This window comes from Dicentrarchus labrax, unplaced genomic scaffold (genome assembly GCF_905237075.1).
Source record: "Dicentrarchus labrax unplaced genomic scaffold, dlabrax2021, whole genome shotgun sequence".
Taxonomy (NCBI): domain Eukaryota; kingdom Metazoa; phylum Chordata; class Actinopteri; family Moronidae; genus Dicentrarchus; species Dicentrarchus labrax.
The window spans coordinates 4,576,044-4,603,878 of record NW_026136709.1 but is presented as its reverse complement, the minus strand read 5'-3'; the positions used below and the strand labels follow the sequence as shown (position 1 = coordinate 4,603,878).

Below are 27,835 nucleotides of genomic sequence, written 5' to 3'. Positions count from 1 at the left end.
TGAGCACAGGGTGGGAAATAAACCAGGGAGAGTGGAAGAACAGGAACTGAGAGGAAGGCACAATTGAGATTACAACAAAGGACAAAACCAATGGTGCTCCTGAGAATCAGTACTCCAAATTTCCTGTTTGGAAGGCAGAACTAAAGGAGCTACCTTGCATTGTGTGCAGTGCCCCTGCAAACTGCCAAACAATGCACAAAAGCACACATGCATCATGCTAAATGAAGCAGATCCTGGAAAGACGCCATTTCTAAAAAGAGTAAAGTAGCAATTTACCTGCATGTGTTCTGTTGAGCTGCTGCTGAGCTCGTCCCCAGACTCAGAGTCGTTGTGGATTTTGTTCAGCCCCTCTCCTGGCAAGTCGCCCGGTGGTGAGGTCTTGTCGCTATCGGGACTTTTGTTGTGGTTGTTCCCAGCTTTGAGCGGAGGCGAGTCTGCCCGTGTCCTTGGCAACGTGGAATTGTTGGCGTGGTGATGGTTGTTGTTGTTGTGAAGAAGTACTAGTTCAGCCACCACCTTGCAGTGATGTGGACTCCCCAGATTCTGGTTAGCATCCTTGGGCAGAACTGGCGGTGTGACGCGATCAGAGGATGGCGACGGGGTAGAGGAAGGCGAAGGACGCCCAAAGCTGGACATTTCCGGCTGGGGTCTGTTGAGGTTTTCATTAGATGCCCGGCAGATATCCAAAACAGTGGGCTTGGCCCTCAAGGTGGGCTTCTGGGGGGGCATGAGTGCCCGACGCACCTCCCTGACGTACTGCGCCGGCACGTAAAAGGCCTTTGTGCCTTCCTCCTTCTTCACCTGCCACCAGTCCTCATTGGTCTTCTTCACCAGCATATACCACTCCCCCTGGCGGATAGTCACCATCTTGTCTTTGGCCTTGTACTCATAGTCGTACTCCACCTCGATGTAGACCTGGCCCGGGGCGACCGGCAGCCCCTCTCTGTCAGCCATGACTGCCAGAACAAGCACTTGAACTCTGACCTCAGCTGCTCAGCGACCCACGCCTGGAGGGCTCCTCATGTCTGACTGGGGGAACTGCTGGACTGTAGGACAAAGACAGGGGATGTTTTTTTAAGTTAAATGTCACAAGCTGTATTTTTAAGACCTTAAGCAAGCTCAGACACATGAACATACACCCACCAGACCACACAGACATGCTCCGTTTCATCATACAAACGTCCCAGCCTTATTACTCACCTGATTACCACCAACCACAAAGTGCTACTGCTGTAACACACTCATACTATGACATGATCCACTTCCAGACAGACATACTCTATTGGTGAGTAAAGAATGGAAACTCCTCCCTCAGATCATCAAAACCCACAACAGACAGTCAACACTGATTGCTCTGGTAACTGATACCACAGCTAAGAACATCCAACCCGGTAACCTGATCACCCACCGCGGAGCTAAAGGTGATGACAACATGACCCACACACACTGATCCTGCATGCGATCCAATGACTACAATGACTCCCCCGAGCTTACATTCTCCTCAGAGACCACATCCAAAAATAAAGCGCGTGTCCCACTCTGCAGTTTGGCATCATTACACATTAATGCAGTTACAAGACACAGTCAGAACCTTTAAAAAGCTTAGGGTGCTCTCCTCGATATATCACAGAGTGTGTGTGTGAGTCAGAGGACAGCTGGGTCCCCCGCCACTCCTGCAGGGTTTGTTTTGGGATGAGGCCTGTCATTGATCCGTCTGTCAGACTGTCCCTTCGTCGGTTAACCTAAATAAATACCGGGGCGCTCCCATAGCAGTGGAGCTGCTACCGAGCCATGGCTCCCCTCGTGTCAAATTCTTCCTCCCTGAAATAGCAGCCGCCGTGGAGCGACATCCTGGAAGTGCAGGCGGTAAAAGCAGGTGCTTTTAGTGAGGCGTGAGAACACGCCACTGAATCTATAAGGGGCCCATCCTTATGTAAAGGAATATGTACACACGCTCTGAGGCTCAGACTGTCAGCTACGTACCCAGAATAGATTTACGGTGGTGAGAGCCGTCTGGGGCCAGAGTGGGAGCCCACGAGAGATGAGCTGCATGTTCATAATGGGCTTAAATTGTTTCTGTTTTATCTGTTTCAACACCATGAAGCACACATACACACACAATGTTACGTCATGCTGGGTCTTTTAATGTGTGTGTGCCTGACAGTGGCTGAGTCTGAGCCTGCCGCAGCACGAGCTTCAGCTGTGATGTCAACACACACACGTTCAAGCCTCTATGAATGACTGTCTCTCAAGGAACAGTCACTGTCTGTTTTAATTTGTGTGAGTATTTGATTGAGTGTTGGGAATCGGTCACAGATCCTCACGTGGCCTCCCCACCTCTAACACCACACAGACACATCACCATCACACCATCACCAGAGGTGCCAGAGATGAAGTCAGGAGTCTGTCAGAGCTTCTAGTCACGCACATGATAACGGCACTATCAACCATGTTGCATGGCAGCCACTGTCCTGACCCCCTCACAGGGACTTCACAGTGCTGCTGCTCTAAAACACTGTTTCTGGTGGGTGTTTAAGCTGCGTGTATTGCATTCTAAAATCAAGAATAAGCCCTGTAATAAGTGATGTGACAATGGTAGAGTACAGGTATGTCCCACTGATTAACTTTACCTACAACTGTCCTCTTCATATTATCAGCATCTGAAGTCGGAGACACTTATCCAAAAGACTATGGCTCCCAAATATGCACCCGTAGAACCCAGGCAGTGTCATAGAGCTGATTACAAAAATCACAGTGCGCAAAATCAAATGAAATGATCAAATGTGGAGTAACTTTGTCTTCCTAGAGGCAAATCAAAACCCAGAGAAACCTTTATCAGGGGCCCCGCATCTGACTCACTACGACAAAAACGTACAGTTAAAACTGACTCAGACACAATACGGCAGAAATTTACAACTCCACTCCCTCCCCCCTCTCTCTTTCAAATGCTGCTGTGTCCCAAAGTTCTGGCAGAGGACCCAAGAGAGTAAATTTCGCTGCAATTGAATCCTCGTCACAGCGTGGTGTCAGAGCAAAGTGAGGTCTCAGGGGAGCGCGCCAGCCAACTTGTTGCTCCGTGGAGACCCAAAGGCTGGCGCTCATGTTTAGAAACATTACAGCAGAGACTGAACAACTACTGTCCGTACAGACCAAAGCCCACTGTGCTTTTAGTGTATCTGGGAATCTTCAACGTGGGGCCCAAGGTGTCAATAACAGCTAGTTTTAATCCGGTTCTACTGCATGTACTCACACCACTTGTCCATGCTCTTATAGCCAGACCACTAACCAACTTTTTAAAATGTCAAAATCTCACCTGGTCTTTTACGACATGACATTATGTAAGCTTATATTGCTGTTGTTGTGACTGCAGAGCAAATTTAATTCCATTTCATCTGTAGAGAGATAAGCATACATATGTTTATAGAAAAGCTCAATCAATAACACAAATCAGATGGCAGATGTGGTTAATGGTGGCTATTGCAGCAGGAAATGTTAATAAAAACATGTCTGAGCACCTTGCCTACATGGCTCTGTAGTGGAATGCTCTGCAGTGTCATTCAGTTAAAAACACGTTAAATGGCATCATGAAAAAAGCTCTATGACATGGCCCTCAGTGTTGGCTGTAGCAGCAGATAATCAAGGTGTGCATGGACGCAGAGATCACGACCTGTGCTTTCGTCTGCATACATCTGCAGAGCAGCCACTGTGGCAGCACAAACACCCTGACACTCGGACTGCCTTTGTCCCTGCGCTTCATTCAGAACAGATGTGGCCGAGCAGCATCCACTCCAACATGTGCTGCTGCTGCCGCTGCCGCATTTCACCCCATCTCTGCGGCTCAGTTTCTTCCATTTGCATATGCACTGATTGAAAACGGTGTTGCAATTGAAAGCCCCGCAAACAACCAGCGTGGGTCTATAAATTGCGGGGGGCTGAGCGGCCAGAGCATGCCTGCGGCGGGGGGTGAGGGAAGGGAGGAGAGGGAAGAGGGGGGCAGGGTCCCTTCCAGCCCTACACGGACTGCAGAAATACAACACAAAGGAGTTTAATCCATGAGCATTCATAACAAAGGACTCGACATCACCAAGGATTCCCAGGAGCGAGAGAAGGGCAGGGACAGCGCCTGCCCGGAGAAAGCACCCCCCTGAGCGGGGACAAACAGCCCAACACACCGCGAGAAAATAAGCCCAACATATGTGTAGGTGCGTGTCACACAGGCACGAGGAATTTTTAATGACCAAGCCATTAAAATGTCTCAAACAATCAACATTTAGATTGTTCCACCGATGGGAGACATGTTGGTGACAATTTCCAGCGGCTTCGTGCTCGGACAAAAGGTTGGCACTGCAGGTTCACTCGGATACAAACCCCCCGATCTGCAACAGCGTGCATAGCAACAAAGTAACTCCGACAGAAGCCAATAGCCTCTCGCTGACCGGGCGACGGAGCAACCCCACGCAAAACTCAAACACACTCACCTCGAAAAACTCCAGTGGGGTCTCTGGGTCTCTGTGTCCTGCGTCTACCGTACAGCTAGTTTCACAGTTACTTTTCCCACCTATTTCACTGTCGGCTGCTCCGACTGAAGTCCGCAGCAGACCTCCAGTCAGTCGCTCTGTTCGCAATCCCCCGCCTCTCCACGCGCCGTCAAGCTCGGTGCGGCAAACACAAGCCCTATCCGGTCTCAACCTTCAAAGTAAAAGCTTGAAGTGGACGGACTTGGATGTGTTGTTATTTGGGACTTAGTTACAGCAGAGCAGCTGAAAATAATGACAAAACATAGCTGTGTATTTATTTTCAGTTAGCCCCTCTTTTGGATGGTCATTTTCCCTAGTATTTACCATTTATTTGACATATTTGTTGATAAGGAAAACAGGAAACCAAATTTTTGAATTCAACAATGAAAAAGTCTAAAACTGCCTCAAAATATACATTCAAACAATCACAACCAACTATAAGTTACACATAGTCCATCCTATGTGTGTGTTATTGTCTGAAATCTCCCCATTCATGCCGGGTAAGCTTACTGAAATGATAAAATTCACTGCTATAGTCTATAGAACTATAGTCCTGCTATCCCCAAATACTTCCATACATATAAACCTAAAACACACATGGCCATCCAAAAGGTGTCTACAACTTTCTGTTGTGGGTTTTTGTCTCCATATATGATCAAATGCTGCCACTCTTAAATACAATCTTATTTTGGCAATCGTTTGTTTTTGTTTTATTTTGAAGGGAAATCCAGTTCTAGTCAGTGTGTTTCCGTTCAGCTTGACGCGGTTGTAGTCTCCAGCAGACGCTGGTCTATCGCGCCCACCCCAGCCGTCTGTCAGCGCTGATAGACGGCGTCCAGAGCCCCGCGCCGGCCTCCCCCCTCCAGGTTCAACACCTCACTGTCCGGTGCTTCCCAACCGTAGGTCCGCGGACACTCAGGGCTCCTTTTGAGTTTTTAGGGGATCCCCTGTTAAATCTGGAATAGTTTCAATTTCACTATTTGATTGTGGGAGTCATGAAAAATGTCACTGCAATTATAAGAATAAGATTTTCATTTCCATATTGTTTAACGTAAATAACGTAATTTAAACCTGTAGGATAAACGTTTAAAGATGCCCCCCCCCACCCCTACCCCCTCTCCTCAGCTGAGCTCTATCTGGCAATCACAGCAGGGAGTTTCACCATCCAAGCAGGATCATGAATGATTTAGGGCTTGGATGATCCAGGAACACAGCAAGTCTTCAATGGAGAACACTCAGACTATAGAAGGACTGGGATTAGCCTCAGGCAAGAAAAATCCAAGTTTACCTTATTTCAGAATAATGTATGAACGTCTACAAAGTGATTAAATCACATCACTTCTCATCTCAAATAGACTTCTTCTAGTCTATTTGTGTGAAAGCACACCCTGTTGGTGTGAGGGGGGAAGTGACAGACATGATGAATTGTTGATTTCAGTGACTTCCAGTATTGTTGGGTGAAATCTAAGGACATTGGGATATAAAGTTAATCAAGATTAAACACCACACAGAGCTCTTTATTTACATGTGCTTTTGTCAGGATATCATAGGGAATTCATCATTTTCATTTAGCATTTAAAGCGGCAGTAGGTAACTTTTATAAAAATAACTTTTTGTCATATTTGCTGAAACGTTCACTATATCCAGAGTCCTATCCTCCTAATGGCATTTACAAGAATCCACCGGGCCTGAACAAAAACAAGCATTCAGAGCTGAAAAAAGATAGCTGATGGTTGAGTCTCATTCCCAAACTGTTAAATACCGATACTGGGAATGGGACTCAACAATCAACTTTCTTCAAGCCACCAACCCAAAGTGTCTTTCTGTCTTTCTCAGCTCTGATTGGTTGTCTTTGTTCAGGGCTGGTGGATTCTTGCAAATGCCATTAGGAGCACTAGGAGGAGCTTTTTTTCACAGATTATCTGTCTCATGTACTACTGTCAGGATATAGGGAAAGTTTCAGCAAATGTGACAACACGTTATTTACCTACTGCAGCTTTAATTAGTTGTTTCAAATCTCTTATTTTATTATTTTCAAAAACCTTTGAACAATTTCTACAAGTTAACAATCTTTGGGGAAAAAACAGTTGTCTGACTATTCAAATCCATGGTGGGCAAAAAAAATGAACCACAATAAGGTTTACAATTTAAATTTATTATTTCTAAGTAAAAACTTACAGGAAACTCCTGTGAAAACAGACTGCAGTGTGTGAAACAAACATGCACAGGGCTGTTGGAGCCTGCACAAACTGCACAGGCACGTACACATTAAGACTTCTCATCATGAAGTCATCACTAATACTGCTTTGGGTGTGCTCATTTTCTGAAAGTGAAAAGTGTAAGATGCATGTTAAAGGTTCAGCTCAGCAAAAACATTCAGAAAATGTCAGTTCCTGTGGGAGCTTTAGCTTTATATTCTGTACAATAATAGGATGACATTGCACTTGTTTAGTGTAAGTCAGGAGTGCTAATGAGGCTACTACAACAGAGCTGACAGACTGTTAAGTATCAATCATCCACTTCTTACTGTAAATTCAAGCATTTCCAGCTCACTCTGGATACATTAGCAACAATACATAATGCATGTTTTACAAAACAAAGTAAACATAAGTGAACTCTTGACTTCAGCTCTCAGGCATAAATAACATCTGTATCAACCTACTCCCAGAGCTTTTCTTGCCCTGAGCCAAAACGAGTGCTGTGCCAGTGTCAGGGAAGCTGAGGACTTAATGGCTTTTTGAGATAGTTTGAAGCTGTTAATAAGAACAGTGATGGCAAGCGAGTCTGAGCATGCATACACTTTCTTACTCTTCTTTACTCTACAGGTGTAATTAAGTGGGGTATTCAGCTAAATATTGTCTCTCTGTCAGCTCTTACTCACCCAGTGAAGCATCATTTTGAACCAACAAGATGTGGTTAAATATACTTTTGAATGGTTAAAGGGACAGTTCATCCCAAAATCAAAAACACATTTCCTCTTAATTATCCTTCTGGATTGTTTTGGTGTGAGTTGCTGAGTTTTGGAGATGTCTGCCTTCTCTCCAATATAATGGAACCAGATGGCACTCAGCTTGTGGTGCTCAAAGTGCCAAAAAATACATTTGAAAAGCTCAACAGTGGTGTCTCTTTCCAGAAATCATGACCCGGTTACTCAAGAAAATCCACAGACCTTGTGGCAAATAGTTTCATGTAGGTAATATTTTCTTTCTACCGAACTACACCCACCAACAGTAGCTGAACGCTAGCTATCTCTGTGGTGCTAGGTGAGATAGCAGCTCAGATGAGGAGGGCACCATTAATGTTTAAAAGCACTGTCAGGAGCACCAGCCTCTCATCTATTAGTGGATGCACGTTTCCTTCTGCGTGGTGATAGATGGAAAGAAAATAGTTCCTACGTGTAACTGCTCACAACAAGGTCTGTGGATTATCTTGAGTAACCGCTTCATGATTTCTGGAAAGAGACACCGCTGTTGAGCTTTTCAAATGTATTTTTTGGCACTTTGAGCACCACAAGCCATGTGCCATCTGGTTCCATTATATTGGAGAGAAGGCAGACATCTCTACAGCAGAAATCTCCAAAACTCAGCAACTTACACCAAAACAATGTGGATGGATAAATACATCTACAGGTAAGAGGAAAAATATGCATTTTTGATTTTGGGTGAACTGATGCACAGGCAGAAGAGTGTCACTAAGAGATTTCTGTGATCTTCCTTTGCCCCCAGCTCAGTTCAAAAACCAATCCACAATCTGTGCTAAAACCAAAGGAATCCCGAGAAATATGAAAAGCAACAGGACCAGTGCTCTCTCTTCTCTGTACAGCACAACATCAAGGTCTGATACGCACAGTTCAGGGTAAGCTGCTGTTAGCAGAGCAGCACGTCATGTGTTGATTTTGCAAGGCAGTAATGTGTTTTGGTTTCTTTTAGAGTCGGAGGCTTGAAGGACTGCACAGTACAGGCCATACTTATAAATAGTATATACACACTTTGCTGTTGGAAGAATGGCGCAGTGGTTCCAGGTAAAAGTTCAATATTTTGTAATGTAAATGTCTCTGGGCTTCTGGCTTCCTGTTTGGGTGACTGTGTTGCATCCTCAGGAGCTGAAAGAAAAGAGAAAAGGAATGAAACTGTACTTTCTGTTGCATTTCCATGTTTGGTTTTGGATGTCTTACCTAGATAAGGAATACATCTGAATAAAAATACAAAATCTCAGAATGTCTTCTTTAGCCAATGACAAGTGACTAATTAAAGGTGCCATATGTAAGACTCTGAAGCATTTTATATATTATGTTTACGCACTAATCACTTTTTATTGCCAATGAACAGGTAGTAACGTAACCTAAAAACATTATTTCTCAGTTGCCTGTGATGGACGTCGCATTTCCACTTTCTAACCCTAACCCTTGATGTTATTATTATTATTATTATCATTATTATTATTATCATTATTATCATTATGACAAACAGTGTGGATTTTAGCCAATAAAGAATGTGACAAAGATAAGGTAAGATACAAAGCAAACAATTGCTTTCTACTAGCCAAGAGCAATGCAAGGCGCCTGCAGTCTGCATACGGAGCATGAGCGTACACTCAGTTACTGTCAGTCAGCCACTGATCACAGTGCAGACTCTAACCTGCCGTTGCCCCCTCCCTTGATGATGAGGTTGGACCTGTTGACGCTGGGGTTGATGAGAGAGGCTCCTGGCAGCTGGCCTGGTCTGATGGGCTTGGCTGGGTGGGACACAGAGGGATGACATGGGTCACATAGACAGAGATCACATGTTACTCAGGGCGTTCTCATTTCTTTGTTTTAAAGTAAAGGAACAGTTTGGCATTTGTGGAAATAAGCTTATTTACCTTCTTTCTGAGAGTTAGATGAGAAGACGGTCAGACCTGCATATTATGTTTGGAGTTTGAGCAAGGGGGGGCCTAGTTAGCCTAGCTTAGCATAAACACTGAAAACAGGACTAAGTATGGCTCTGTTTGTGAAGCACTGTTTAACTGTGTGTTATAAATAAATATCTATAAATAAAGCTTTACATACTTACTTACTCTGCAGTAGTTGTGAGTATTGGGGTGAGACATTGGTGCTTAATTAACCAGGAACATTATGTATTGTTTTTTACAGTACAACAGAGGAGAGAGAGAGCTTCTCCTGATTCATCGGCGTTGAGTTTAAAAGAGAGACTGAAGTAAAAGACAATAAAAAAGTAACCAAAGTAACACTGTCACTGGCTTCCATGCTGCTTTCTTGCTTTTGATGTAAAATAGGGTACATGTTAGATCTCCTTTGTTTAATCTGCACACAAACAGAAATCACAATAAAAACAACAATTTGTGGTTTTAGTTGGAGTTACATGCTTACATTTAACAGTCTATTACACCCGGGAATTCATTGCACCTGCCTGTTTGCCAAAAAACTGTTACAGCACATAACTTGCTGTAAAAGCACATATTGTCCTGTTTGTGAACGGATTAAACAAAAGACTTGTTCTTTGGTGAGCTTTAAAGGTGTCAATAGGTTTTTATTTGAAATTTCCACAGAAATTTGGTGCACCCACGTGACAGTGGCATCAATGTTCTCATCTCACTCTCGGCAACAATGTGAAAAAGGGTATTTTAGGTGCTAAACTGTTCCTTTAATTTAATACTTGCCTGTTGCCTCAAAATACTCAGAGGAGGTTTTTCAGAATACTGACTTGCAAATCACCACATCATTACTCTACACAGCACTCACCACCTACCTATCGAGGGTCTCCTTCCCATGTTTTTGGGCTTGACAGCGTCCTTAATGCGCTCCATCTCTTGCTCGTAGCGCTTCCTGTCGCGGGCCGCGTTCTCTTTGGCCTCTTTCAGAGCAGACTCCAGGGCTTTGACCCGCTCAGCCGTTGCCCGCAGGCGCTTCTCCATTTTAGGGATCTCACCACGAAGGTCTGCGTTGTCCCGTAGCAGCTACAGAGGAGAAACAGATAGCACAGAGTGAGGAAAGAGGGTGAAAGTCACTTCTATGATCAGTTTAGGGAGGACGCACTGCATTCATTGTGTGTTTGTACTTGTTTCTACCTGCTTGTGGACTTTGGTGAGCTGCTCGAGGTTGTTCTCCAGGAAGCAGATCTTTTGTTTCTGGGCAGCGCTGCCTTCTGTGTCATCTGAGTCCATCTGAGCGTTCTGCTCAAGCAAACACACAGCTTTATCTCACTGATTTCACTCCATGTTTTACCTCTGCAGTCATTTATCAGTGGTTTCTTTCAACCTAGTGTCTCTAACCAAAACCCCCAATTCCAAAGCATTCTATCTGTGCCTAATGAGATGACAGGTAGCAGATTTGGGCGTATTCTGCGTCTTCCAGGAAAGCCTGCTTTGCCTTTGTTTATTTCATCAAGCCTCAGCCTGGGGGCTGGAGACGAGCGGCATACCGAGGGCCTGGGTCCCCAATTTACAGCTGCTACCTTTGAAGAATCAGATGGCCTACTTATTGCAGACACTTTCTGTTGTGTTCCCCGGATTCATTAAAATTTCATCATGGTGCAAATTAAATGGAGTGCAGCCGCTGGTGCATGAACCAAATATGGATTTGTTTGTCTCGTTGCAGGTAAATGTCGAAGACGGGACACCAAGAGCTCATGTGATATTTCTCCAGATAGGTGATGAAATCACACAAAAAAAACAGATCCCAGGATGACGACTGCAGGCATAAAGCAGCATGAGCAACTCACATACTGTCAGGACTTTTACCTTTTTGACTCTAGTGGCCAGGTCTTGGACAAAAAGCCTCCTGAGGTTGTGGAGTGTCTGCAGTTCTCGGGCCTGTGTGAAGGCAAGGAGAACCAGCTCAGAGAAGAAAAAAAAAACAGTTTGTAGACATTAAAGGGTTGTTGATTCACCAAAGTTACATCCAGACTTTGTCCAGATTTTGAGACATCCTCCCCTGAGATTTCTACCTCCAATCTAATATAAGTGTAGTAAATATAATTTAATTTGTGCTGCTCACAACTCTACCAATAAATGAATAACAAGAATCTCAGAGCATAATTCAGCCTTCAGATGGCTTGATATTGCTTATCATTTTAGAGAAAACAATCCGTTTTCAGTTACCTGATAGATTTGTGTGTGTCAACTCTTTTTTGTACTTACTGGCACTCACAGCATTGACAATGGGATTTAGTAAATGGTACACCAATTTTAAAATTGGAAAATAAAAATTAAATGAAATTACATTCACCACCATTGTATTTAAAATCAAATCAGATCTTTCTTTTTTGATAATTGGGTGAGTTCTATGGAAGCCCTGAGAGGCAAGTGAGAATTTTTTTTTAGAATTAAATGGAGTGCAGCCGCCGGTGCATAGAAAATTAAAAATTTTCATTTTTATCAAGTTTTGCTGGGATAATAATAAGTTCTTTGTTTATTTTTTTTCATCTGTGAAAATTTTTGCAATCTGTGAAAGTTATGGCAGATGAGAAATGTTTTTTTGTCAGGATTATTTTTCTGAGTAGTTGTAATACTAATTTCACCCACACAAAGCTATAATGCACCACTACCCTATGTTCTTAATTAATTTCTCTTAGTGTCGATTAAAATGCATTTCTAGCCAAAAGAAAGGCATGACAGTAATGTTACATAACTTGCTAAGTACATTTCGACAGTATATGTAACTTGTGTTTAGAGTGCATGAAAAACTTCAAACTCACCTGGAAGAAAATATGAATTCTTTTAGTCCTATTTAAAAGATGGGCTAGTGGTGCACTTCAGCCTCTTGTGGCTGAAATGAGTATTACAACAACAAACCAAAAAATCCCCAGCCAAAACCTTTATTTTTATTTTTACCTGCTCTTCAGTCATGAACACAGGCAAGAAAACAACTTAGACCAGACAATTCAATCACCAGATTTTTGTTTCTCACTTGCCTCTCAGGGCTTCTTTAGAACTAACCATTTAATTGAATACGTATTTAAATGGAAATGCCAATAACTGACCACAGTCTCCTCCAGTCCCTTCAGGTCCTGTCTGGCCTGCTCCCGCCTGTCCTGCAGCACCCTGCAGAGTGTAAGATGGATGTTAGTGCTAATGGCAGAATGGGAAACGGACTGTGGTAGACTATACGTAGAGGCATTACGTGAGCTCCTGCAGCTGGCGGCTCTTCTCCTGATCTGCAGCCTTCAGCTTCTCGTGCTCCACCCTCAGCCTCTCCTGCTCCAGCATGATCTTCTGGTTCAGACTACACAGATGTCAGTGACAGTATCAGTACGGAACTATCAGTCACATTTAGAGAGAGAAGTGTGTGTGGTGATGCTGTGACTTACTCCTGCAGCTCTGTGATGAGTTTCTCCTTGGTGTCCAGCTCGTCTCTCAGGCTGCTGATCTGTTTCTGATGGGTCTCTCTGTGGGACTGGATCTGTCTCTCAACAGCGTCCTGAGGACACACAAACAAACAGCTGTAGTAAGAACTTTTGAGAGCATGTGTAGTAAGGGACAGCTTAGTGGGACAATACCTTGACTTCATTGGCTGACTGGATCTCATTCTCCTTCTCCATGGTGTTGACTCTCTCTGGAAGAAGACAAGAAAATCCCAAAGGTGATCATCCCAACCAGGAAAAAGTTGTTTTTTCAATTTTGAGCCTCAATCAGACAATAGAGCTGTCCATTCACAAAAACAAAACACATCTGCTTAGATTTCTCTCCAGTAAAGTGAAATAAAGGATGGTTTTTAATGATACATCATACATCCTCTTTATGGACAACCAGCAACAAAAAGTCAAATAATATGGATTTCAATCTTTTGTGTCTGTACTTGTTTAGTGCCTTTCGACCATTTTCTACTTTTACACTACATGCCACATTCACATGCATTCATACAGAGATGGCAAAGGCCATCACATACTTATGCTAACACGTTCATCCACATTCAACTCAGACTTGCATTTAGCTCATCAGTGAATGTATTTTAACATATTAATTTCAACAAATATACAGCAGAATAACATTAGATTTATCATATTGACAACAATTTATCATTAAAAAAGTTTGAACTCCACAGAAATATACAGACTTTGTAGCAATTATACCTTTATCAGTATATGATAGATTTCAATCAACTGCTACAGTTGGCTCAGGTGCTGGATAGGGATGGGACGCTATTATTGCGATAAAAAACATTCAAATAAGTTTATCGTGGTGAATTACTATTATTGGGATAGTCGTGAATACCCTCACATGAGTGACTTGAAAAAAAGCTGCCTAGCTTAGCATAGTCCAATATCCAGATTTGTTACATATTGAATGTTTTGGACATATGAAGGAAAGCAATGGATAAACAATCCACCTGGGCAAACACTTTGCAGTTAAGAAAAAATATATAATATATATAAATCACTTTATATACACACACACATATATATATCTGTATTGATTTCCTGACATACTTTGACTTGCTACAAGGGTGAGCCCACCTCTTTGCAGTCATTCCATTTCAAACTACAGGGAACTGTGAGGTTCCTGTCTGAGGTGTCCCCTCTGTTACGCTATAAGAATATTTGTTTATTAACAAAATGTAAGGTTAAGTGATTCCCCTTTTAGCGGGATAATATTATGAATTATTTGGTCCAGGATAACCGTGAAGAAAGGTCCTGTGCCTGGGTTTGTTATATGCCAGTAAGCTGTGCTCACCCTGGGCTTTGATCCTGACTATTTCCTCATGGAGCAAGTCCACATTTTCCTCCAGCTGTCTTTTCTTCTGCTCCACATTCTGGAGGGAGTCTGTCAGGGACTTGATCTTAGCTTCATGCTGAACGCCAACAGGAAAACAAAAAAGAACACAATTATAAACTCACACTAACTCCATGACATAAACCCAGAACAAACAGTGTTACACATGAAAAACCCCATCAACTTATGAAGCTGCTGTTTGACTGATAACCACACAATTTGCCATTTTAATTAACCGCCACATTTTGTCACTATGGTGACAGTATCCATGGTGGCGGTGAGCAGCAGTTACCTGGGAGATGCGGAGCTGGCAGGCAGTCAGCTCCAACTCCATCTCCTCCATCTTCTGGGTGCTCTCGGCCTTGGTGCTCTCCAGCTGTTTGCTGCGCTTCACCATCGTCTTCACCTCCGACTTCATCTTGCTGATGTAGAGACGGGCCACAGTGAACTCTTCATCAATGTGACCGCTGCTCTCTTGTTGCTGAAAGGTCAGAAATAACATTAGGCCTTAGAAGATGTGCTTCATGTTGTCCTCGTCATTTTGTCTCTATAGCAATAATTAGACCTGTCACAAGAGTAGTTATTGCCTGAATGACTCTATAGCCTACCCATGTGCTTTTACAGTCTGTAATATATCCTCCTAAATCTGACATAAATGACAGGTGATCTCTGACCTGTGCGGTGCACAAAATAGCAACACAGAACAGACCCGAGTGTAGCTCTAGCATAGGGTAAGGTTAAATTCCCACTTGGAACTTCAGTACTGTAAGGACAATTGCCATTTACAGAGTAGCGGTACTGTATGTTTCCACAAGAGATACTCGACCTATCTTCTGCTGAGGCATGGAGTTTAAAATAGACTGGGCATGATTTTAACCCTGCAGCTGTGAGTATATGAGACACTAAAACCTGTGCAAAATGAAATGGTTGCCAAACTGCTGTTGAACACAGCACTGCAAACAAGTGTCAGTGAAGTGTGTTCATAATAACGGCCTGCAGTAGGTGTGTTTACTATTGGATAAATGATCATAAGTGCATTATTATATTTCTAAACATGAAACCAGAAGTCCATTTATCAAGAAAAATGCAGAAGATTAGCTGGATCCTTCCTATGAGGATTTGCTGCTTTTCTCCGGTTCATATCTTTGTAAACTGCATGTTTGGGTTTCAGGCTGTTGGAATTGTGAAGAGCATTTTTTTCAATTTACTGACATTTTATAGACTTAAAAATAAATAAACAAGCTACATAGTAAAAAGGCTGTAACAAGAAAGTGGATAAAACCAGAGCCACCCACCATCAGTGAATGGATACATGATATAATACATATCATATATATTATATTATATATGTATATAATATAATACATGAAATACATATTATGGAAAGGCTGTCATTCCCCCTTAAGTCCACAAAGATGTTTTTCCAGATTTGAACAAAGTGGACTGAGTACATTAAACCTATAAGGTCAGACATTAGCTAACTTGATAGAATAAATAAGTGGTAATGTGATTTAGATTACTCTTTATTCACATTTACTTTCCTTTCCTTTTCATTCTTCTCTAATATGACATTTTCCCACATTCAGTTAATAATTACAGCTAATGTTATATAAGGACATTTCTGCTGTAAATCATGCACAGTATTGTGTGAATCTACCTGCAGTAGTTGCGATATTGATCATTGTGAAATGAAAATGCTTTTCTCAAATAAAAAATAAGATAATATAAGATAAATAAGTCATCAACAAAATTTTTTGGCAACTATTTTGTAATTTTTTGGGAAAATGCATAATATTACCTAGTTTCTGCTTTTTAATTCTGAGGACTTTTCTTTGTTTCTTGTGATAATACACTGTACGTGTTTTGGGGCAAATTAAAAAATTTAAGACCCCTTGGTTGGGAAATTGTAAAAGGGCATTATGTAAACTGAATGTTTGTTCTAAATGAACTAAACATGACAATAAATAACTGCCGGCTGCAAGTATCGCATGGATGCTCAGTGCTGATGAACAGATTGTAAATGAGCAGACTAAAGGGCATAACATTTGACATCAGATGCAAACAAAGACAAAACAGGAAGCATGTGACCCAAAGGGCACATGTAATGGCAGCAGATGTTCCAGCTGCTATGATGGTGGTCATGTCAATGTCACTTAAATCAGTGTGTAGTTTCAGTTTCCAGCTCATTACGTCTCTGACAAAATGCCAGTTTATTCTTAGATTCCGTTATATTTCAGAATTTGAAACAAGTCTGGTAACCTTAATGTCGTTGCTTCCCACAGCGATGCCTATCTCAGCCAGGTCTTTGAGTAATGACGACATCATCTCCGTGAACCTCTTTTTCTGGTGGTTGGTCATCTCCTTCAGCTTCTGCAGCTCAGAGTCGATGGAGGCCAGGGAGCTCTGGAGGTGGATCATAGAATAAACAAGCACACGCCTTACAAAGTGATCATGTGTCATCACTTCCAATGGATTCAGATAAAAACAAAAAGTACCGATTTCTCATTCAGCTCCTCACTGAGAGCCTCAAACTCTCTCGCTTTGTCCTCCACCTCCTGACTCTTCTGGTCGTAGTTAACGGCCAACTCCTCCAGGGCCTGCAGCACCTCCTTCACCTCCTCCTTGGAGGCTTCGTTCTCCGCCAGCAGCCGGTTTAGCTCTGTTTGCAGGATGTCGTGATCACGGCGGGAGGAGGATAAGAGCTAGGATAGGAAGTGAAGATAAGACAGGGATGCTCAGTCTAGGAATAGGGCGAGGAGGGCGTAAAGTCTGAAAACCACAACAGAGTCTACAATTTACATTTCTGTACAGCTAAAAAAACCTCCTGTGTTCAATCTGTGAGGTTCCAGTGCTGCTTTCTGAGGGTGAGTTACAGTCTGACCTCTCCTGCAGGGCTACTAATGGTCCGCTATCAGCTGTCAGACTGGGTTTGTGCTAACAAGGAACGGCTGGAGGGCTGAAACGCGGTAGGGGGGAGTTAGGGGGGAAAGGAAGGGGGCGGGGTCGTGTCACCTCCTCCTGGTCCAACATCTGTTCATTCAGCTTCTCCACCAACTGGGACTGCTGGTTGATCTCATCGTCCTGGAGGAAGGGAAGGATGGTGGAAAGGAGAGAGGTAAAGACACATATAATCCAACAGTCATTTGTTTCCAGCGTAAGCACCAGCAATACTGAACAGCAGCCAACTACGCCATCTGCTGGCCATCAGAAATACTACACCAAGCTTTACACATGTAAGAGTATGAAAAGTAAAGACACATTTTGTTAATGCTAGCAATATCAGCAACATTTAAATATCAAATATTGCGTATAACATTATTTTATTATTTATAATATCTTAATAGTAATTCCTTACATTATTAGTAAGTCAGTAATAAATGTGAGAGGATCTGGCTTTGGAGTTTGATTGTGACATTTTGCATGGACACCGGGCACTATTTAGGTGAAATTTTAATTTCGTAAATCCTTTATGTGACGCAGCTTTTAATAACAAGCTGAGAATGTACACTGCCATTAGCTGTTCAGTCAGGCTACTCTTTTCTTGTCGTTGGAGGATTATAAAAGATTTCTGTTGGCAATGTAATTTTCTATGTAATAAGTTATATTCTTCTCTCACAAATGTTGTTTCACTATTGCAATAGTATATTTGGTACAGAGGCAGCACAAAGTTATTGTTTTGCAAGTCTCAAATAAGTCTCAAGTCTCAGCTATGAAGGCTGAACTCAAGTCCAAGTCCTAAACTTTGTACTTGGTAAACAAGTCACGATATACCCTTCACCAAATTTAATGTCATTTAAAACTTTTACACTTTTTTCCACAACAACAACAGTTTCTGTGTCAGTTTAGACCAGAAGACACTTTTTTTCTAAGTGGTTGTTGTTGTAACACTCATTTTGGCCACAAGAGGCTGAAATTCACCACTACATCATGTTCTGAATGAGACTAAACGCATTCATGTTTCCTTCCAATTGAGTTCTAATTTGTTGATGCACACTAAACAGTACATATTGTGTGCTATGTGACATTATTAAATGTCTTTTTTGGAAAATTTTTTTTAATCCCCCCAAAAGAAAGAAAACTTACCTGGAACGAAGCATGAATGCTGTTATGTATTAATGCATTATCGTGCTTGACTCTGATGCACTGACCTATTCATCAATCCCATGAGATCAATTATACTTTTCTAACGTGACCAATCAAACCATGCTACAGGATTGAACTTTTAAGTGGGTCAATACACTGCTACAGTCATGCTTGGTGTGTGTACATCATAAATATGTACAAAAAGCTTAGACTTTCTGAGAGGTCTCAATGGATGTGAACCAAACAGTGTATAGTGGATCTTCCCTCACCTTGTCATCCATCTCTTTGTAGAGCTTGGCCATCTCTGCCTCGTACTTCTCTTTCTCTGCGTCTGTGAGTTTGACTCCAGGGAGCGTGCTGAGGGCAGGTTTAGCTGGTGTCTTATCATTGTTGAGTGCGGTGTCCAGGGCCTGCACCTCTGCTTTGGCCTTCTCTTTATCAAACTGTTCCTCCGCCGGCACGCTCTCTCCTGCAGGGGGCGGCAGAAAAAGACGTCAGTTCCAGTCTCCGTGGAGGTCTGTGATGTGTGTCCTCTGTCGCTCGCTCAATCAAACCATTGTGTTAAGAGGAAGACCTGTGATAACTCTAGATGTCTCATATCTTTAGATCAGTGTAACGCAGACATGACCATGCATATTTTTTGAAGAGAACCACACCAGTATTCTTAATGGCATTGCTAATATGGAAACAAAGCGTTCTTTCTTTAGCTGTGTCCTTTTCAAGCCCAAAATAGAACCAGTGTGTGATTCAGATTTAACAAACTAAGACAAGGATACTTTGGTGCTTAACTTTTTTCATCTCTTTCAAACCATTTTAAACAGCTGATCATCTTGAATTTACATAAACATATGGAAGATTCCTACACTGCAAAACCTTTATGTCAGGCCTTAGTTGAACAGTTCTTGCTTCCTGTTCCTGCTGGGATATAACAATCTAAAATATATGTGCTCTGAACAAGTAGGCCAAATGATCCCCACTAGAGCCTTCCTAAGTCCCGCCCCTTTTTGCTCTGTGCTCCAATCACAGCAGCCTCCATCTCCTTTCTTCTTTCCTGTATATGCTATGTGCTAGGCTAGTTGAAAAGACAACCACATTTTGAAGATATCGAGCCAGCTAACGACTGACGTAATGCTAGCTAGTTACATCTGAAAAGTTGTAATGTCATGTTAGCAAAGTGCTAGCTCACCAGCTGGCTAATTTACACCATTCATTAGTTAGCTAGTTAGCGAACTAGTTGCTAATATTAGCTAACTTATGATGTGGTATACATCGCGTTTATCTTTTAACCATCTTCAAAATGCAAAAAGGAGATAGCACACATCCACTTTAAGGGCCAAAGTTCCGAGGAGGGGTCAATGTGTCCAGTGTGTAGGATTTAGTGGCATCTCGTGGTGTAGTTGCAGATTAAAGCTCCATTTCCAAGCACCAGGGAGAAACACAGTAACAAATCTCGAACTGCTGTTTGGTTTGTCTGTTCTGGGCTACTGTAGAAACACGCTGGGCTCCACCAAAAAGGTGACCCAGCAGCGTTTATAGATAAAAAAAACCACTCAATCTAAGGTAACAAAAACACAATGATTCTTATTTTCAAGTAATTATACACCAATGAAACAATTCTATGATTATTATATTCCATTTCAATCAATAGATCCTCCTAAATGTTATATACTTGACCTTTAAAACATATCCCCAAAATGAGTAGCTACAGTATCATATCAGGACAATATCACGGGCCTCTGTTTTAACACTGAGTCATAATGTAGCATTATGTAGTGCCTAGAAATGTGATATGTTATTGGCAGCGTGGTCCTCACCGTTCCTCCAGCGGTTGAGCTCGGTCTCCAGCCAGGTGACGGTGTTCTTTAGAGTCTTGTTCTTCTCCTTCTCTTTCTCCCACTTGCTCTTCCACTGCTCTGCGGTCAGCTCCACATTCAGACACACTGTGTTCTTGACAGTCTTGGCCCTGGTGAGACGGGAAAGTGAGAAAAATATCAGCAACCCAGCATAGACTGGTTTCAGTGCACCACCAACTGATGGGCTGCAGTTTCACTCTCTTTGTTTCCCCTGTTTTTATCAATAAGAGGCAAGAGACCCATATGATTGTTCAAACTTGTAATTCATTTCTTATATACAAGCATTGTACAGTACGGTATGTGTTTTCTACCCAGCCGGGAGCTTTTCCAGGAGGCTGTTAAAGGAACATTTTGGGAATCTTTGCTTCATTTCCTAAGGTTCGATGAGAATCAATAGCACTCTCATTGCTGTATGCTAAATATGAAGCCAGCAGGTAGTTAGCTCAGCGCAGTAAAATGAAAGTGGAATCAGGGGATAAAAAGAAAGTCTGGCTAGTCTTTAAAAAGCACAGTGGATCATTCTCCTCTGTGATCTCACTGATGCACAAACAAGAACATGATCCCTCACTGGCTTCCCTCGTGAACAGGCCAGGCCTTTGTCTGATTTACATTAAATATAGTTTCTTTTCTTTCTGTCAGTTATAAATGTCTGTGTTTCCACTATCAGTAACATTTATTTATTTATGGTTTTTTGTGTGTGTGTGTGTGTGTGTGTGTGTGTGTGTGTGTGTGTGTGTGTGTGTGTGTGTGTGTGTGTGTGTGTGTGTGTGTCTGTGTGTGTGTGTGTGTGTGTGTGTGTGTGTTTACCTCTGTCCAAACAGCAGCGTTGACCTGGTCTCAGAGTCATTGAAAGCGGAGGGCGAGCAGCAGATGACCATGGTGGTCCGACAGTTCCCTCCCAGAGAGTCCTGCAGGATCCTGGTCATCTTACTGTCTCTGTATGGTACATAGCTCTGACAGAGGACACAAGTTCCGCAGGGTACACGTGAAGAACATTTATTAACAGCACTGGAATATTTTCCATATTTAATTTCAAGTAGGCTGTGTTAGTATGGCCATCATTTTTAGATTACACATTATTATCACTCCTATACATTACCAACCCTCATTAAAATTGTTATGTTTCCATCCATTGAACTAATTATAAACCTTTAATCACATTAACACCCTCATTAACAGCAGTTGTGATGGTCCCTCTGAACATCCCTCAGGAAGTGCTGACTCACTCACCGAGCCCTCTGCCAGAGCTGAGATGACAATTCCCAGTGAAGACAGGGACTTATTGATCATCTTGGCTTCATCCAGCACTGTCCCCTCTGCTCCAGTTTTACCCACCTATTACACGCAAACACAGAAAGGTTCTCATAATGAGACTGGAACCAGACATCAGAAACAGAGGATTACTCTGTAACATTATAACTGGTCACAATCTGGTCCAAAAGCACAGTAAGAAAGATGATGGGGAGGCCTAATGATCATTGAATAACAACAGGATGCAAAAGGAGATTAATAAAAGAAGGCTGACAAAGTCCCTGGCTCATTCACACCTCATACTGTTGGATAGATTACTGTAGTTGCTCCCTGCTGACAGGAAGCAGAAGCAGCGGTTTGTCATTAAAGTTTCATTACATAACCAGCCAGTCAATACAGGTGAGCAAACTGTGCCTTCAGGAGCAATGAAGATTAAAAGATCAAAGGAGTAATTCCAATGCCTGGTTCTTGCTGTAACTGTGAATAGAAAAACTACTCAAAATCTACTCTTTGACTATTTTACTGGTCTAAAGCTTAGAAGCAAAATATAGGAGACAAATGTAGATGTGGAAATGGGGGAAGCTACAGAGACAGAGAGGTGGAGGACGAGGTAGAAACACACTTTCTCACTGCCAGCCAGGTCCACCAGGTACAGCTTGCCGGTGAGTTTCTGCTCAGTCTGAGTGTTTTCCTGCTTGATGTTGATGAGGAAGATGCTGTGACTCCTGGAACTGTGCTCATTCATGTCTGACACACACACAAACAACCACACAACATACAGACACATAATTAACAGTGTGCTAATCCTACATTACTAGTATCATTTATAATTATGATTAATAATAATAATCATAATGATAATAATTAAAATAAAGGTATTTCACACACAGTATGTAATTTCTGCCACCAGGGGTCTCTCACATCAAAACAATAACACAAAATGTAATTTGATGATGTTGTGAAGTACCATGGGATCATGGGAGGTTTCATCGTGACCTATACCTACCTGCTATAAAAAATACAATTGAATTGAAACTATACCTATAAATTACTATGAAAGTTATCCTGTATGAATGATAAGAAATAGCTATTTATACACAACACGTAAATTATTTTGGGTGATTTATTCTATTGCCTATTGATAGACAAGGTACTTTTAATTTTAGACAATATTAGATTCAAAAAGTAAACTACAATCAAGTTGTGAAATCAAAGAGACTCTGAAGACGCACCAAAGAGATTAAGTCTGGTTTAGCCTCATTAAGCCAAATGTCCAGGATTAGAAAGACGTATTGACATCACATAGTGTGTATTATTTAATTCATGCCTATTTTCATTTCACTTCTCTTTCCTGGTCGAGTGGGTAGAACAGACTTAGTGTCTCAGCTGATGGGAGTCTTGCTGCAGTCAGGAGACTCGGTGAGGTTGAACCCGTGAGAGGCAGCCACACTGAAGGCACTCAGTGTATGAACTCACTTGTGACAGCCACGATGCGGTTGTTTTTGCCTTGCTCTATGGTGTCCATGACCTCGTCAGGACTGCACACAAAACGCTCGGTACACCCCTGGGGACACAGGGCAATCACAAGGAAACGCTGTGTTCAACAGCCCCGCAGAGGGCCGGCTTTACAGAGAGACAATTATTAGCCGAGGAGACCATGACATACAGTAGTTATGAGGATAGAGGGTTCTTATTACTTACTTTTCTTAGTATTATTAACTTTACTAACTATCAGCTATATAAAACCTATAGCTGAGAATGATACGAAAGAGAAAAAATCTTATTGACTGATTGTAAAAGTCTGTATTAAACATGTTATGTAACTTATACTCTCATCGTGCAGATCACAGTTGTGCCATTGCTTTGATCATATTCTCTAACAGTATGTCATTCATAGCTAATGCATTACAACCGGCTGGGACAAACTTGTGACTGAGTGATAAAAAAAAATCAATGCTGCACCTTAAATAACATTTCTCAACATTAAAACAACCCCCCCACGTGTCTCACCTTGACATAGGGCACCCTGTTTTTGTCCTCGTGTACGGAAAGGTTGGTCTTTGTTACTGCGGAGGAGAAAGAAAGCAAACATCACGTCTGAATGAATCCTCTTTGTTTGCGTCTGGCTCTAATTCATAATGATTAGACCCAAAACATACCATCCAACAAGTCCCTGATTTTGTCCAAATAAACTTCAAAATATGAAACCTGCAAAGCAAAAGCTTCCAATCAGACTTAAACAACAATGACGTGTGCTTGACATTTAAAAGCGTCTGAGCCCCTGGTTGACATGTTAACATACTTTGATATGAAACTCCAGGTTCTGATCCATGGAATAAATGTAGTTGAAGATGTCTTGAACAATTCTGGGAATGACTCCCATCATGTTTGGGTCATGGAGATTCCCCTTTAGGAGACAATTATATGAAAAAGTATAAATGAGACAGAAGGGAATTTCAGGCTTTTCAGTCACTACTCTTAGTATTTTTGTCCAGTGGGAAACAGCTGACACTTCATATTACCTCCATTGTGTGTGTTTTGCCAGAGGATGTCTGCCCATAGGCAAATATGGTCCCATTGTAGCCATCCAGCACATCTGCAAGCATCAAGCCAAAGAAAACACACATTAAGTATTGAGGTTAAGGCGTGTATTTCCAGGGTTTCAGTGTGTCAGCCAATGAGAATACATCTGTATTCTACTGTATGTATCTTACCTTTGACAATCTTCTGAGCCACAGCGTTGTAGAATTCCTCCTGAGTTGTATTGGACTGGAACACACGGTCAAAGTAGTACGGTTTACCCTGTGAAGGAGAGGTGGCAGTGATGAGCACCAGAAACATGCCAATGTGAATTGACCCTTCCTAAGCCCCGCCCCGGCCCCAGGTAAGTTAGTGTTTTGCTAACATTAGTTATCAGATGTAACAAGCTGGTTAATGATACATGTAGATTAAATTTGAATTGCTAACATGCAGTGAAGCAGGGATGTGCCTGAAAAGGTAGTGGCTAGTAACTGGTAAAAAAAATACTCCAGTAAATCCTTCATTAATTGTAGCAGCATACATGTTGGCTACATGCTGAAATCTTCCTGTGGTCTGTTTTATGCTGAACAAACAGAAAGACCTTTAAAGATTAGCATATCTGAAAATGTGTCCCTGAAATGTGGATTATACTATTGCAGCTCTGCAGCATCATTTAAATTATGGGGAATAGAAAAAACTGTCCCCCTCTCCTAGAGGAGGTGACCATCAACTCACTGCTCTGCAGAGAGACATGAGCATGCGCATGAGCATCTATAATTTGCCAAGGAAATTGGTAGTTTCAACTAATCTGTATACAGACATAATGACATATCATAAAAGCTCACCTAGCCTACACTCATACAGAGATTACATAAACTTCCACCATGAGCCTCCAGAACGGCTTCAGTGAGATGAACAGTATTCTAACATATTCGCTCATTTAGTGTTTTGATGATGTGCTAGAGCGCTCTCCTATACTGTAGGTGTTCAGTTGAGTTGAGATATGTTGACTGTGAAAGCCATAGTATGATTTCACTCGTTCATCATTTTCATCCTCATCAAAACGTTCAGTGAGACCGTAAGCTCTGTATGGAGGATTTCTTTGTTTCTCCACTCATTCATTTATTGAAATTACATTTTGGAACAACAACATTTCAAAGTCATCTTGTCAGACTCAACTTTCGTCAGAATAAGTTTTACTTTTTTTTTTACTTAACTAACAAAATCCAGCCTAATCTGCGTTTTGTGAGCTTCATCATGTTTATTGCTAACATAGCATTCTAACAAGCTAAAATTATCATGATTTTTTTAAACTTTGATTTCTTCTTTCATATACCAAGTCAGACACTGCGACAAATACGCATGAACCTATGTAAATACATTAGCCTGTTAAGGTTAGCATTAACCCCAAAGTACTGTGTAAGTAAAGTGCCGGTGAAGTTGAAGCTGAAGAAGTAGATAAAATGGATGCAATGTAGTTTAAAGTTAATTTCAAACTAAAGTTAATTTAAAGTTTAGTTGTTAATTGTCAGTGTTCAGTTGATGTTCTTGCTGCATTCACATGTAAGAATATGTGGGTGTGCAGAACATACCTTGCATTATACTTGAAGCAGGTGCACTGCACCACATGCTTCGCTGATCTGTTGAGATATCACTTCCTTATTTCGTGGACGGTGTAATAAATAGTGGGCGTAGCCACCGTCACCCATTGGTTTGTGTATTGTCATAAAAGCCTTGAGTTTGACGTTATGGCTGTCGTCATCTGTTTTTTTTGTGAGAGGGTGGAGCTGGCTAAGATACGCATTGCTTCCCTCTATCCTGATTGGATCTGACTGACAAACCGAGGACTCGTGGTATAGCGACTTGTCAATTACAAGGTAGCCACGCCCTAAAGTATACCCTGCTTTATTGTCTATTTCACTGTAAATAGGACCAACATTTACTAAATGAACATCATGCTGTATGGAAGAAGACTGAAACTAGCAGTTGAGACCATAAACTCATTAGAAAACTGTTTACTGAGCTAATAAATCAAGAACGAGTCATCCAAACTCCTTTTTGCAACCAGTGGAGCTGCCCTCTGCTGGCCATTAGAAATAGTGCAGGTTTTAGGCACTTTTGGATTGGCTTCACTTCTGAGACCTGGAAGCCCTGTGCTATTTATTAAACAGTCTTCTTTGATAGATAAATAGACAGACAGACAGACAGACAGACAGACTAGATAGATAGATAGATAGATAGATGGATAGATAGATAGATAGATAGATAGATAGAAAAAGACAGACAGATCAACCTAGTTACACAGGGCCTTATCAGCCTCCTGGGATACCTCATTACTATGAGCTACACCTCACTGAAGGCACAGAGCTACAGAAACACGATACAAGCAAAGACAGGAGAGGAAGGAGAGTTTGTATCATTGCATATAAAGTTCTCTCTTCACAGCCAAAGTTCATAAACCTAATTTATGGGTCACCTTAAATTGTTAAAATTTTACATTAAGTCTGATCTAATGTTCCACAGATACAACCAGAGCTCAAAGCAACTAAATGAAGGTTTGTCTTACAGTAAATGTGTGTTTGGTAGTTGTGACTACATTATAAAAACTAGAACCGAGGACAAACTCTATCTGTATTATTTACTAAGGAAACATTTTATTAATAATGATCTGAACAGTGGAAGAAGTGGAACACCTATTTCAGTAAATCTTCTGATCCCAGATCTGTACATAGAGCAGCACACTCACCGCAATGATCACACAGTCATCCCCTTGAAACTTCGGGATGTACTTGTCTCCCCGGGCCACCTCCGACCTGTTCAGCGGCCTGAAACGGCACACCACCTTGATAGAGGTCTCCGCCGCGTCCGCCATCTCCGCCGCTGTGGCCTGATGGAGCGCTCCGTCCTCCCGTTACACAATCCAGCAGGTAGCCCAAGGGGAGGCCGCGCCCCTGACACTGAGGTTTGCTGACTGGGGAACTGTGTTAAAGTAGTCCTCAAAAAGTCCCACTAAGGCTGGACGTGAGACGTGAGATTTTAAATATTAATTTGTAGAATATTATTTTTTTGGTTTGTTTGTTACAAAAAACATAATTTAGTTGAAATCGCTCTTAGTCTATTTACAAAGGCTCTCATAACTCAATGTCAGCTGCACAAAATTATTTAAAAAATGAGGTAGAACTAAAAAAGGAAGAAAGTTGCAAGGCGTCCACTTTGATGCTCAGAATGACTAGAAATCCAGCTGTGATCAGGGTGGGACTAAAGAATGGACCACAGTCACATGAACAGTCACATGGAACTTCGGGATGACAAACTAGGATCACTGTAGTCTTTCTGCTTGCAGTGTGCAGAGGTCAAGGGCAGCTATAGATTTGAGAGCTGGTTTAATAGAAATACATTTGAGTTGTCAAGTGTTCCTCAGTGCAGTGCTCCATTACTGTAAACCAGACAGTGGAGGAGGGCAGATGTGAAATATTAATGCCTCTCCATTACATCAGATTATGTCCGCCTGTTCCCGCAAAATGCTTCATTGCACCTGAATCACTGTACCCAGAGTCGGTCCTGACCTCCCCGGGGCCCTAAGCAAAATATCTACTACCTGACCTGTGAGCTGTGTAAACCATTTGCCTTTTCCACCAAACACCCCAGTTCTCCCACTACAATCCTCCCTCCTTTAAAACAGTTTGCTCCATCTGTCTAAAAATTGATTTACATACAGTAGAATGACGTATAAACGAACAATATTTATTGAATAGAATATTTTCTATAGAATCTTTAGTGAATATTAACTCTAACATTGTAGAAAATATAAATGTAGAAAATAACAAAAAGAGAAAACTGAGCTTTGGCTCTGCTGCCTGTTAATTAGTCCAGTCCTCACAATATAATAACATTAGCTTTAGC

General features: G+C 41.8%; 2 protein-coding genes across 10 annotated transcripts in view; both read right to left on the bottom strand.

Moving 5' to 3' along the window:
- The window catches only part of arhgap12b (Rho GTPase activating protein 12b), a 56,398-nt gene extending 51,752 nt beyond the window's left edge, over positions 1-4,646 (bottom strand). For 5 of the 9 annotated variants that reach the window (XM_051411333.1, XM_051411334.1, XM_051411331.1 and 2 more), the window contains exons 1-2: positions 4,479-4,645; positions 277-1,046 (exon numbers count right to left, since the gene is read on the bottom strand). In XM_051411333.1, the coding sequence (XP_051267293.1) occupies positions 277-954 (678 nt within the window). In that variant the 5' untranslated portion in view covers positions 955-1,046; positions 4,479-4,645. Of the gene's footprint in view, positions 1-276; positions 1,047-4,478 lie in introns of all 9 variants that reach the window. The other 4 variants (XM_051411329.1, XM_051411330.1, XM_051411332.1 and 1 more) reach the window with 1 other exon arrangement.
- A 3,392-nt stretch (positions 4,647-8,038) lies between these two features.
- Positions 8,039-27,140, bottom strand: LOC127369664 (kinesin-1 heavy chain-like). Its single transcript, XM_051411232.1, has 26 exons — positions 26,679-27,140; positions 24,127-24,214; positions 23,935-24,008; positions 23,715-23,819; positions 23,572-23,620; positions 23,423-23,478; positions 22,889-22,976; positions 22,035-22,159; positions 21,392-21,496; positions 20,969-21,114; positions 20,123-20,271; positions 18,578-18,777; positions 17,238-17,306; positions 16,721-16,927; positions 16,485-16,628; positions 14,518-14,706; positions 14,187-14,304; positions 13,013-13,068; positions 12,824-12,933; positions 12,637-12,738; positions 12,497-12,557; positions 11,256-11,327; positions 10,584-10,688; positions 10,265-10,472; positions 9,155-9,251; positions 8,039-8,619 (listed from the first exon to the last, which is right to left on the bottom strand). The coding sequence occupies exons 1-26, from the start codon at positions 26,802-26,804 to the stop codon at positions 8,613-8,615; spliced, it is 2,856 nt and encodes a 951-aa protein (XP_051267192.1). The 5' UTR covers positions 26,805-27,140; the 3' UTR covers positions 8,039-8,612.
- Positions 27,141-27,835: the final 695 nt, after the last annotated feature.

What these genes read in the sequence shown, in the direction of transcription:
- LOC127369664 (XM_051411232.1), bottom strand. Translation starts at nt 26,804, where the DNA reads ATGGCGGACGCGGCGGAGACCTCTATCAAGGTGGTGTGCCGTTTCAGG. An exon ending in ACCTGGCTGGCAGTGAGAAA is followed by an intron (nt 21,497 to 22,034) that starts GTGTGTTTCTAC and finishes TGCGTGTAATAG; the next exon opens with GTGGGTAAAACTGGAGCAGA. An exon ending in TCACCAAAGTCCACAAGCAG is followed by an intron (nt 10,473 to 10,583) that starts GTAGAAACAAGT and finishes TCTCCTCTGTAG; the next exon opens with CTGCTACGGGACAACGCAGA.